Below are 12,665 nucleotides of genomic sequence, written 5' to 3' on the forward strand. Positions count from 1 at the left end.
TTCAAATCGGCCAATTGTCGTTGGTAGCTTGCACCGTTAACTGTTTCACCTGGTTTTAATAGCTTGTACCAAATTATACCACGCTGATCCCAGAAAACACACAGCATTGCCTTGCGGCCGAAGCGATTTGGTTTGGCCGTTGTTTTTGGCTTGTGGCCGGGCGGACCATACGATCGTTCACGCTTGGGAGTGGAGAAATACATCCATTTTTCATCATCCGTAACGATTCGATGCAAAACAGACTTCCTTTTGAACCGGGAGAGCAGCATTTCACAAGTGGTTTTTCGGTTCTCTTGTTGCCTTTCAGTCAGTTCATGCGGCACCCATCTTCCGATATTTAAAATCATGCCCATGTATTTCAAACGTTTGGAAATGGTTTTTTGGGTCACTCCCAACTGCTCTGCCATCATTTCTTGCGTTTGACCATCATCTTCATCTAACAATGCTTGAAATTCGGCGTCCTCAAACTTTTTCGGTGGCCGGCCACGGTCCTCCTTCTCCACGCTAAAATCACCACTTCGGAATTTTTCAAACCACCTGAAGCACTGTGCTATACTTAGAGCATGCCCACCATAAGCTTCTATAAGCATTTGATGAGCTTGAGAAGCAGAAAATCAACGATGTCCGCAAATCGTAGTTTGAAGGCACGAAATTCGACATTTTTAAGAGCGACAAAAATGCATTGTTGTATGAAACGTAACAAACAATAAACTGAATATTGTTGACAGATGACAGACGAAAAAAAGAAGACATTTAGAAAGGTTTAAAAATGCTCCTAGCGACATCTATAGCCTAATAGCTGAAGGTCTCACTTCATAGGTATATGTTTCTTGGCCCCAGTTATTTAGCGCAAGAAAGTTAATACGTTATTTAAGAAAAAGAAGAAGGTAATCATTAAAACAAGCTCTGATTTTGTTCCATTATTTTTTATTTGCTTCTTTGGGCAAGATTAGTCATTAATTAATTATTTAATTTATTTAGTTTTTAAATTATTGCCTGCACATACTTAAATTTTTTTTTAAAAAAGGGAAAATTTTGCTTCATTGCTACTTTTAAATTGATTTTTTTTTTGTAATACTAACATACTTATAAACTATAACATATCAGCTGTAAAAATATGATTTTCGTTCACTTTATAACAACTGTGTAATGAAATGACTTTTACTATGTACAAAATTAAATAAATTAAAAATTTTAATATTGCCATGCTACTTACATATTAATTTGCTGTAAAAATGGTTACATTTTCGTAAAGACACTAAAATAAAAACTAAAAACACTTTAATAAGAAAATTAAAAGATAAAAAATGCCTAAAAATGTGCAATAAATCGTATTAAAAAAAAACCTTAAATAAAATTAGTACAAAATTAAATTAAGAATAAATTTGAGCTATTAGAAATTAGATTTTTCACCATTTAACGAGATTTTTAAATTAATTATTATTAATTAATTAAATTCATTTGCTCTTCCTTAACTTCGCCTATAATTAATTCACTTTTTAATTGCGACTAACTACTTTCATAAATATAAATCACATAATTTATATAAATTAGTATTTAACAATATATAATTTCATAATTTTTTGTTTTCGTTTTTGTTTTGAAAATAGGGAAATAAATTAGAAATAAGAAAACATGCTTATCATAGGAAACAGATGAGAGCACAAAGTACTCTTCAATCGAACACTGTGCCTAACATATTGCAAAACAAAAAATTAAATTAAATAAAAATAAATCCTAAACTATTTACAGTCGAATTTAAAACGATTGCATGCCGGCCTCGTCTCATATGCCATGCCCATCACGACACATTCTCCATGATCCAGGGCACAAAGCGTGAGATGCGCGTGCACACACCTGGTAAATTCGCCTCAGCACAGCCAATGCCCCACGAGATGATGCCCGCCAAGAAAAAGCGGCCATCTGCGGATTTCACCTATTTGTGAGAAAAATAAGTAGAATAATTAAAAATATCTAAAATGAAAAAGTCACGCAAACCCACCTGCAGCGGTCCACCGGAATCGCCCTGACACGAATCATGCCCACCATTCTCATAGCCCGCACACACGAAAATATCCGGTATCGACTCTTGACGACCGGCACGCGCAAACATTGACTCACAAATGCCGTTACTCACAATCGGCACAGACACCTTCATGAGAACAAGAATGAAATAAATTATGGAATATATTTTCACCAGTTCATATGCATCGCTTACCTCTTGCAGTACCGACGCCAGCGTGCCGCCTTCACTGAGACGTCCCCAACCGGTCACCGTGGCATTCATGCCAATCAATAAACTCTCCGTTTGTGGCAAGCATATGGGACTGACATGTGGCGCAAACTCCACCGGTTGTTCCAATTTTACCAACGCCAAATCATATTCGTAGGTGAAGAAATTATATTTGGGATGTACGACCTTTTTGGCCACACCCCGTTCGATATAGGGCAACTGCTCTTGCACGTGTGAGAAATCATATTCACCGACGCGTATCCGCATTTGAGAGATGAGGAGACTGTAAAATGAAAAGGAAGCGTGTTTTAGTAAATACAAATAATAAAATTCTTTGTAATTTTTTTTACGAAAAAAATGGCCTATGGATAGACAAAAGTGAGTATCAAGTAGACTTGGTTTTAAGTGCCTATAAAAGCAAGATATTTAAGGCTTGGTTTTAAGTACTTCTTTTATGGAGATTTCAAAACCGCAGGTATTTTTTCGAAACACCTGTTATTTAGAAAATAAATTGAAAAATAAACTTCACTTTAATTTTGGGCGTTCACTCGTTTCCATAAAAATAAACAGTCCAGTATTTTCTTCAGTAATTTCGACTCTGACATTAACGCAAAAGTGTCCAGTAATAAACTACCACAATGCGAGCAATCGTTCTCTCTGTTCTTTCTTTAAAACTCTGTTGGAAATGATCGATTAGGCTATGCATGTAATGTATCTTGATTATAGACGTAGATTGTTTGTTTATTTGTTTTATTGGAAAAGCCAATAAACTACAAAGATTCTTACTGATTGTAGCTATAGCCCAGATTAAAATATTTCGATAGCGAAGAGTCCTCGTTGGGCTGAAAAAAATAAATAGCAAGCAGTGGGGAGAGGCAATTGCCTTTTATCACGTCAAACACGACAGTTAGAGAGAGGATAGTTCTTCTACTTGAAAGGAACTTTAGGTTAAGTAAAGGAGCCAGGCTTTATAGGGAGGGAGAAATGGAATCAGAAAATTTTTGGGAACTAAAGGCGGCCACAGAAGTCGAATGGGCTACCATTCGGAAGTGCACAGGTTCGAAACTTCGGGCTGGAAACACTAATCTCCAAGTGTATTTTTGCCATAACAAAAGCTCCTCATAAAAACTTACTGGCGTTCCAAAAAATTGGAAAAGAAGCTTGGTGAAATACCCCACAAAGGATGTTGGCTCCAATTAATTAGATTAATTAAAATATCTAGGCATCTAGCGCCATTTTAATAAAAATACTTCTTTGTTGTTAAAATTTCTTGAATATTGCTAGTTAGCAGGCAATATAGTTAGCAGGAGTTACCTTCTCCGTCCATTTTTCACAAGTGTGGCATATATTTATATCGTATGGTGGCGAGCCTTGAGATGCTGACCGAAGACACTACTCATCCAGAGGGTCTGAGTTTTTGTATGTAGTACTAGTTTAGTAAAAGTGGAATACTTTACGAAAATATTAGGCATAATACGACTTCGAATATAGTTTCAGTCCTCAAACTTTTAAAATAAAATTTAAAGAGAAGTTTTTTGTTATATATTTTAATCCTCGGTCTCCCAGCTAAATGCGCATTTTTTCTCCTTTCTCAAAACAGATTAGTGAAAGTTCATCGGAAAAGGTGGTAAGAGGATTAAATTTTCTACCAAAATTTTAAAGGGACAATTTTACGGGCCAAAGACCAAAAAAAATCGTACGGTTAAGGTGATTGAAAGCTTTGTCTAAGCTATTGTTTGCCAATTTGGTACTCCTCTATATGTATTGTATGAAAATCAATTTTATGACTGTAAGGTAAGTGTTGATATACATTAAAATTAATTTAAAGTAATTTCTGCGATCAAAGTATGGCTGTAGTGAGACTTCAGTCCACTTTCTTTTAATATATATATTTATATTTTTTTTATATGAAAAGTGGTGTTGTTCTTAACATTTGAACAGTCCTTGGAATAGAATTAGGAAGAACAAAATACAAAATAGCGTTCGCCTTTTTGACACCACCATAATAAGATTGATGAACATGATGAACAAATGATATGTGACTTGCATGACTTCTTTCGTAAAAGCCCTACGCACAAATAGAAAGATATATTGGGAACTGACTTTAACATTTATTGGTCAGAGCACTGGATTTAAAACATGGCACGTCTGGTTTAAAATTAACTTTCTTGAAGTTATTACTTTTTTTGTTATAAGAGGGAAAACGACAATTTGATTGATGTAATTTGAAATGGTTTGCTTTGTGCGAGAAGATATTTTCTGTAGTAAGTGTAGATTTAAAAAACGAAAAATTAATCTATTCGGAAGTAACAACATTCAATTCCACGCCATTGGATTTCTTCTTTATATTGATCCGCTTGCTTTGCTGTCAGGCTTTATGTTCCCAAGGGAGTTCTTCATAATCGCTGCAAAGAATTTCCGGGAGATTTTTATTTGGGCCACAAAAAACTCAAAAGTTTTAGTGCCCTTAAGGTATCGGCATATATCGCCCACTACTTAATGAAGAGTGATATTCTCCTTCGCAACTTAGGGTTTGTTTATTACATTATTTTTTGTTAACCACCAAAGTATCTCTCATGTTGTATAGAGTTTGAAATTTTTTCAAATCTTCTGATATCCTTTTGATGTCGAAATTATTCCATAAGAAATCTTGGAACGAAATATACGAAAATAAAAACCACCGTAAATAATCACCTGCAATAATCGCCGATTCTAATACGCTAAGAACTACAAATCTTCCCTATTTTCCAATCACAAATTTTATCATCCAGTTGCCAAACGAGGGATGTTATTATTTCCTTTTTACATGTGGTACCAGCAATTTCAATTTCTATTCGCCTACAAGCCATTAGTTATCTAGTTAGTGACTCTCTTACTTAAGATCTTTTTCAAGTTCACATTTATGTTAGGTCTTTTCAGATGTGCCTATCCTTGGAAGTGAGTACTCAGCTGTGATCTACTTTGTTTTTTTCTGCCACATAACGCACAAAAGTCAGCAAGAGATCCGCAAGAGAGTAATCAAGTATATGACTAATCTTATATCATATCGTGTAAGGATAGCAGACCAGGAATATATACCAATAAGATATGTTGGAATTAGGAATTATTAAAGACAAACTGCTCCGTGCTTAGTTAGTTAAGTTTACAGGCGCCAAACATCCAAGCCTGAAAGCTTCTCAGGCGCGTGTATACTTATAAATTCAGAGTCAAGATCTCTGAATCTTATCCGTGCTCAAGCAGCGCAGCTGAGTAGTAGATACTGATATGATTCCACCACATCGTTCTAAATACGATTACGGAAGGGAGTTGACGTCTTGAGTCCCACCGCATGAATTTTTTTCGGATAGTATGAAACTACGACTCCAACTAGCAACGAGAGGTGCGGCTTTGTAAGCCTCAGAACCTCTCATCGACCACCTCCGAGTTGCCCGTTACTAGAAGTACTTTGCAATGGTGAAAGTCAATGTTTTTACTCAGCACTCAAAATACTAATCAGGTTACAAATGGGTTCATGGATATTTGAAATTGCTCTGCTGGAATTTATCGAGATATATATGTATTAAGTATAGGTATATTTATACGTATACACATATATACTATAGTATACATATAATTGGTGCTGACACCCTATTTTGTATGTTTGGCCAACCTCCTCCTCCTATGTGTGGCGTGCGTCTCGATGTTGTCCCACAAAGCGAGGGACCTACAGTTTTAAGTCAACTCCGAATGGCAGATGGTTTTTTATGGGGAGCTTTTTCATGGCAGAAATACACTCGGATGTTTGTCAGTGTCTGCCTACAAAATTTATCGATAAAAAAAAAAAAGTGTTCTAAAATCTCCAGAAAAGTACTACCAAGTAGTTTTACCCACATTGGGCATTTTAATTATTTAAACTCTAAATGATGGAATTTTTTCACACTTCCAAAAAACTTCCGGACTTGTACGAGTATGTAAAAGAAATTGTTAAAAATCAACATGACTTTTAAGCGGCTTCAAGTTTTTTCTTTATTGTACTAAGATTTAATGAATTTTTATGAATTCTGTAAAAAGTTTGGAACTTTGAATTATGAGGTTTTTATTACACAATGAACTACATTTTTTTAAAAAAATTAACGAAAAAATGTAACCTGAAATTGTAAAAAGATGACGTGACTTAATTATGTGACTGCAAGTGTATAGACTTATATTGCTCCAAGCAACAAGGAAGCGCCAAAAACTGGTCTTATTTCTATATTTTACATATACGCACATATTTATGTACATATATTATATAATATATGGTATTTAACAGTTATTAAATTACTTACTCATCGACACAGTGCCCCGCTGTAGCGATCCAGTTCTCATTGATCAGCGCGCCCCCACAACGATGCGTACTCGAGAAACCGAAAAACGTAGTGCGACGCACCGACACTTGCCACGGCCAACGGCCGAACGCCGCACTCTTACCTCCCACGATACGCGTCTCCGGACGCGCCAACACCGGTATGCCACATTCTACAAATCCATCAGCAAAGCATAAAAAAGAAAAGGTGGGGAAGAAAATTGAAAAATGAGAAAAAGATTACCTAAGAAAAACAATTAAATTTTTATGTTGTTGCACGGAAACTTGAGAATGATTAAATGCAGTTAAATGATGGCTTACATTGTCTGCACGACACTCAATGCCAACATCACTCATTGAACGCTGATGCAAATGCCGCAGCGAGTGGAGTGGATAAGATAAATGGACCGCATCTCAAGCAGTAAAAAAAGACTATTCCAGTGAAGTTATAAAGCTTACCGCTACGTGCCGCAGTGATGATTTTGAGAGTGGTGCTATTATCTGTCAAACTATCGGAGATCTCATTCGATTCGATCGTCGTAAGATTGTGTGGCGACAATGTATGATGTAGTTGTTGTTGTTGATGTGATTGCTGCGGGTGTGGGTAATGTCCATAAGGAGGCATATAATGCGATGTGGTGACATAAGTGGATGAGGGTGATGATGATGATGATGATGATGAAGTTGTTGCTGATGTGGAAGAACTTGGACGCGTGGGCGCCACTGTTGATGCTGTGGACCATGTGGGGCGATACGTAGGCCGGATGGGCATCGTCGTGGAGCCACTGTGCGATGTTGATGCGGATGATGTGGAAGAAGACTCGGATGAGCTTGATGGCGCTGACGATGATGATGTGGATGATGTTGTAGCCGCTGAAGTTGGTCTATTCTTTTGCGTTGTTGTAGTCATTATGGTTGTTGTTGTTGGCTTCTTTGTGGTAGATTGCAATGGATAAATTGCGTCGCCACCACCGCTGCCACTATTGCTGCCGCTGCTGCTGCTGCTGCTGCTGCTGCTGAGCACACCACTTTCGCTAATGACCCAGCTGGGCGTGGTTGGGCGCGTGTAAGGACGCGTTGTCGTTTTCACCGTCGTACTATACGGTATACGCATTGTAGTTGTTGTTGTTGTTGTCGTTGTAGTAGTTGATGTAGCGCTGCCAATGCCGGCGGTGCTCGCCAGTGTTGTGGCAGGCACTTTCGTTGGTGGCTTCGCATACATAGGCGGCGGCTGATATTGTGGATATTGTTGATGCTGGTGGTGTTGGTGCTGCAAATTTAAATTATGAGATTGAAATTATTCATAGTTATTTATGTCTAGTCGGTGCTCATGTCAGTGGAGATTTTTCATATGTCAGAAATCAATTTTTCATTTCAATGCACCACAAAAACGCAACCCGTGCGCAGGCGCACTTTGCATTGAAACGAGCTGTTGTCGCGCGAAGTTACTTTTTACGCTGGGTCGACTTTTGGCTTACCAATGAGTTATTGCAAGCGCTAGGAGGGCCGTCTCTGCAAAGTAGCATAGCAAGTCAACTTAGGTCCAGTATTGGTGTACTTAAGCCTAAGACACACACACATACACAATGGCTAAACTTAATTGCTTCTGAATGGCTCGTCATTTAGATAGTTAACTGAGAAATATTTACTGACGAAGAAAATAAGATTTTCTTTAAGAAAGTATCTTATTAGGCTCCGTAAAAATACGCTACCACGTGAATCCGACACCTAAATAGTCAAGAAAGTTTCGAGTTTTGCTGGAGATATTTTGAAATTTTAGAGACCTCTACCATGAAATGAGAATTTTATAGTTTAGAGCTGAATTTAAGGAAATCGTTCCGGGAGTTATTCCTATGTCAAGGACTCATGGATTCAAATAGGGCAGTGATTCTAATGAGAATATTTAACAATAAAATTAATTTACTGAATGCGAATTAAAACCATAGAGGTGTAATCGTTTCGTGCGGTCCTCAATCCTTAGTGAGACATAGGGCATCAAGAGGTGTATTCATAGTAAAAATGAGCAAAAAAAGACCAGAAAATACTGAAAAGACCTTAACGACATTTTTACAAAAAGAGTCACGCATACCAAGTGCTTTAAGTAATTCAATAAAAATTTGGTATTTTATTTTCTTTAAATGGGCATTTTAGTGCGTTTTTGTATTCAAAGCTAGGCAACACTGCAGTAGCGAGAGAGATTACACTGCTAAAGGAAAATAACACCAACAATAACCGCAATCGCGGGCAATGCGACCAGATGTTAAAAAAAGTATAGCTATATAAGACTGAGTGAATTATTGAACTAATTTTTAAAAAATGTATATTTTACAACATTATATTTTCAGGCTAAAAAAATGTCATGAAGAAAGAACTAAAACTCCGACTCTAAATAAAAAAAAAAACAACAATATGCTAAAACAAGTTACGAAAATGGTAATCTGGCCATACTGCTGCTAAAATCACGTAACTCATTGTCAAATTCGCTGAGAGCAAAGTGACGGTGCCACGATAGGCGCCATCTCATTATTCTTTGCATCATGTATCCATTAATATAGGAAGCACAATTGACTGTATTGATCAGACGAACAAATACTTTAAAAGTGTTTTTCACAGGCCGCTGTTTTATTAAATAACATTTCGAGGAAATTAAAAAAAAAAAAACTACAGTAAGTTACTATTACATTTATAACGAAGCATATATATTCAAATAGGCTCCCATTTTAACTCAACTAAATAAAAACACGTCAATGGAAAAGGGTTACCATTTAAACAATGAATATTAATACTAATTCTCCAATATCATACCTTTGGGGCAATTGAAGTGGCCTTGTCATTAGCTCGCTAAATTTAAAAGACCGCTTTATATGTATTACTCCTCCTCATTTTCGTTGCGCTTATAGACATTAAAATCCTTTTACTGAGAGCGCGCTTGCATAGAGGAATTTTACAACCCTTCGAAACAGAAGCTTGGCCTCGCTTTCAGTATCAGATCGCTGTATGGAGAGGGGTCGTGAGACGATAAAAAAGTATGCTATACTACCTGCCATAGCAAACTCGAGAGAGAGCTGTTAGAGTGTCTTCAGTTATGGATACAGCTAGGAACTAATGTTCAAACGTTAGAAGACGCGTCCCTGACTGACACTGCTAACCAATGTGAAGAAAAAACGGAATAAAGCGAAACCGACCAGCTAAAATATGAGGTGAAAAATTACTACCACCATTAATGTGCACTGGGAGGACTTAATTTTCAGAATGTAGAGATAAATGAACAACTGCTCATAGAAAGAAACAAACGTATAACAGAGCGTTTTAGCCGAGCTGTTCTGAGCAGATGATAAAGATCGGAGAGGTTGCTAAACGGCCTTGATCTGATTCACCAGAATAGTCTTCAGTGACCTTACAGATCTTGTCGAGGTTCTATGAAAGAAGATCGATATTGCTAGTACCCATGACTCGCGGAAAGAGGGGAAGAGCTCCAAATTGAACGTACAAAGACGGAGGAAAAATAAATAAGAAGAGTAAATATTTCTTTAAATGCCTAGCACACTTCGAGTCAATGGGCGTTTGGAACTCGCAACGTTCCTTAGAAAAAACTGTGAGCGTAAGAGAGCCTCTCTGCATGTCTTGAAGAGCGGCAGCCACCGTAACCTAACCTAACTTAGCCTCTGTTTATACATATATAATATATAATTGGCGATTATGCTCTTTTTGAATGTTTGGTCGAGCTCCTCCCCCTGTTTGTGGGGTGCGTCGTTGGCGTGCGCCGTGTTGTGGTTGTTCCACCTACAGTTTTGTGGTTCTGCCGACTTCGAGCAGGCCCTCGTTTTTATAAAGAGCTTTTTCGTGGCAGAAATACACTCGGAAGTTTGCCATTTAATGAAAGTGTATCATCTTACAGTGTAAAACTCTCATCACTCTCAATTAATTACAGACTTAAATTAACAATCTAGAATCAACAACTCTCTAATTTGTTTATTTTAAGTTACGCCTAAACAAATCATTTATAGACGCTTCTCACCCACTACAACCTACTCCGGTTTTAAGTTACAACTTTGACAGATATTGTCATATTTCCTCGTCCTAATATATTTCCTCGTTCTAAGTCATACAGGTTACGAGGAAGATGATTGAATTAAGCCTGTGGATGAGTTGTAAGTTCTAGTTCTATGAGCGAGATCAAAACTGCATGGTTAGGCTTACTCACCTTTCCCAGTGGCTTAGAGTCTCAGAAGCTGTAGAGTCGGGTAGGTTAGCTTGCATGGAAGTTCTTGCTGGTGGAGGTGAGATCCAATATGCAACCACAAGTCACGCCAATTAAACTGTTGAGAATTTAATACTTGTGCCAGTTGCAGACTAAATCAGGTATTCACTTGAAGATTGACTGAGTGAAGCAAGCTCCAACGAAGAAAAGTGTTGTCGGGATCTTCTCAGCATTTCAACAATGTGCATGCTTGACCATTTATTGCTGTCTCGTTATCAGCATGACTGGACATCGGTCTAAACCAAGCATTAGCTACTACTTTACTGTCAACTGCGATTAGGGCTTTACGATGTCGCAAACAAAGTACGTAAACAGCACAGAAAATTTAGTGCTCATATGCGGCATGCCACACACAAAATAGACGCCGCATTTGGAGTTACTGATACACTTTAGTGGATCAATCGACCAAACGGCACAACGAGTGGATGCACATATACTGTGTATGAATGTATGTGTGTAGTTTAATGCTGCACCACACCCAAATGACGAGCAATCTTTCATCAGGTATTTTCAAACAATAAAATGTCGCTCAGGGCTACATAAACATTTTTATATCAACTTCAAAGTCGTATCGTTGTTGGGCGATAATCCGCCCATGCCACAGTAAGTGTATTCATGGTACATATGAACGCATGTATGTATGTAGGTAAGGGAGGCAGGCAGAAATTCGTCAGTATGTCAGTTCGTAAACAAATGAGTGAGTGTTTGAGTAAATGACCTCGGCATGTAGTCGGACCTGCCGTGCGTCCCGCTCACTTTTTGTTGGGCATCGTACAATGTGTGTTGTGGTGGTACATACATACCTGTTGCTGCTGCGAATTGATGCCTGCCGAGGATGAAGTGGAGGCTGCGGAAGCGGAGGTGAACGGTGGCTTTGGTCGCGTCAACGACAACGCCGATATTGGTGTTGTTGACGCGGTGTTCGGGGATGATGCAGGAGGCAAGGAGGATGGTTTAGTAGACGCTGACTGCGTTGACGTCGACGGCATTGGCCTTCGCGTCGTGAACACAATAACCGGCGATGTGTGCTGCTGCTGTTGCTGCGTCAATTGGAAGCTGGGCAATTGTGGCTGCGGCAAGATAGGCTTCTTTGTTGGTTTTGATGGCTTCGAGGGACGCATACCGGTCGGTTTCTCCCAGCTGGGCGGCCGTGGTTTGGTAATAAAATTCGGCTCAGTCGTTATGTGCCAATGGTGTTGCGTTGCGGCTGTCAGTTGGGGTGATGTATGCCAGAGATCTGTATAAAATCATGAATTTAAATGAGGGACACCGACGTAAGTGCTTCATGTAGGTCCAGGCAAGTATGCAAAATATTATTAGTGTAAGTGTGGTGCAGTAGGGGCGTTCTTTTTTACATAGTTTTTCTATTTACATATTTTTTATAACAAAGTTTAAGTATTCTTTTATAAATGAGAGTATCTTCAAGATAATAGAAAGTGTCTCTAAAAATTGTGTTAAAGAACAAGCATAAAAACACCCATACGTTGCATATTTGGTACTAGAAAAATACTCACTGGACGCTGTTACCGTGGACGTAGCCGCTGCCGACTGCATGTCCAACAGGACTGCGTTCGAAGTCCAGTGCGCATTAGTGTTCTCCGTTGAAGTGGTTGTTGTTGTTTTGCTCGTTGTTGAGGGAGACGTCGAGAACGATGTCGTGCTGCTTAACGAGGAGGGTTTCGTATATTGTGGCTTATGCAACGCACCCTGATGATGCGGCCCAGAGGGGCGTATGACCAGCGTTCCAGCGCCGTGCGGTCGTTCGATGGTAGTCATGCCACTACAAAAACAAATAGAAATCACTTCGCTATAACCAAGTATTTCATTCAACTGATCCACTCTAACTC

The 12,665-nt window shown here is 38.5% G+C and overlaps 1 protein-coding gene across 1 annotated transcript in view; it reads right to left on the reverse strand.

Annotated features, from left to right (window-relative positions):
* Positions 1–1,484: 1,484 nt before the first annotated feature.
* Positions 1,485–12,665, reverse strand: part of LOC128869183 (serine proteinase stubble) — a 128,683-nt gene continuing 117,502 nt past the window's right edge. The window contains exons 6-12 of the mRNA XM_054111696.1: positions 12,333–12,598; positions 11,622–12,055; positions 7,017–7,827; positions 6,541–6,730; positions 2,219–2,516; positions 2,003–2,152; positions 1,485–1,936 (exon numbers count right to left, since the gene is read on the reverse strand). Coding sequence (XP_053967671.1) covers positions 1,802–1,936; positions 2,003–2,152; positions 2,219–2,516; positions 6,541–6,730; positions 7,017–7,827; positions 11,622–12,055; positions 12,333–12,598 — 2,284 coding nt within the window. The 3' untranslated portion in view covers positions 1,485–1,801. The remainder of the gene's footprint in view (positions 1,937–2,002; positions 2,153–2,218; positions 2,517–6,540; positions 6,731–7,016; positions 7,828–11,621; positions 12,056–12,332; positions 12,599–12,665) is intronic.

This window comes from Anastrepha ludens, chromosome 2 (genome assembly GCF_028408465.1).
Source record: "Anastrepha ludens isolate Willacy chromosome 2, idAnaLude1.1, whole genome shotgun sequence".
Taxonomy (NCBI): Eukaryota; Metazoa; Arthropoda; class Insecta; order Diptera; family Tephritidae; genus Anastrepha; species Anastrepha ludens.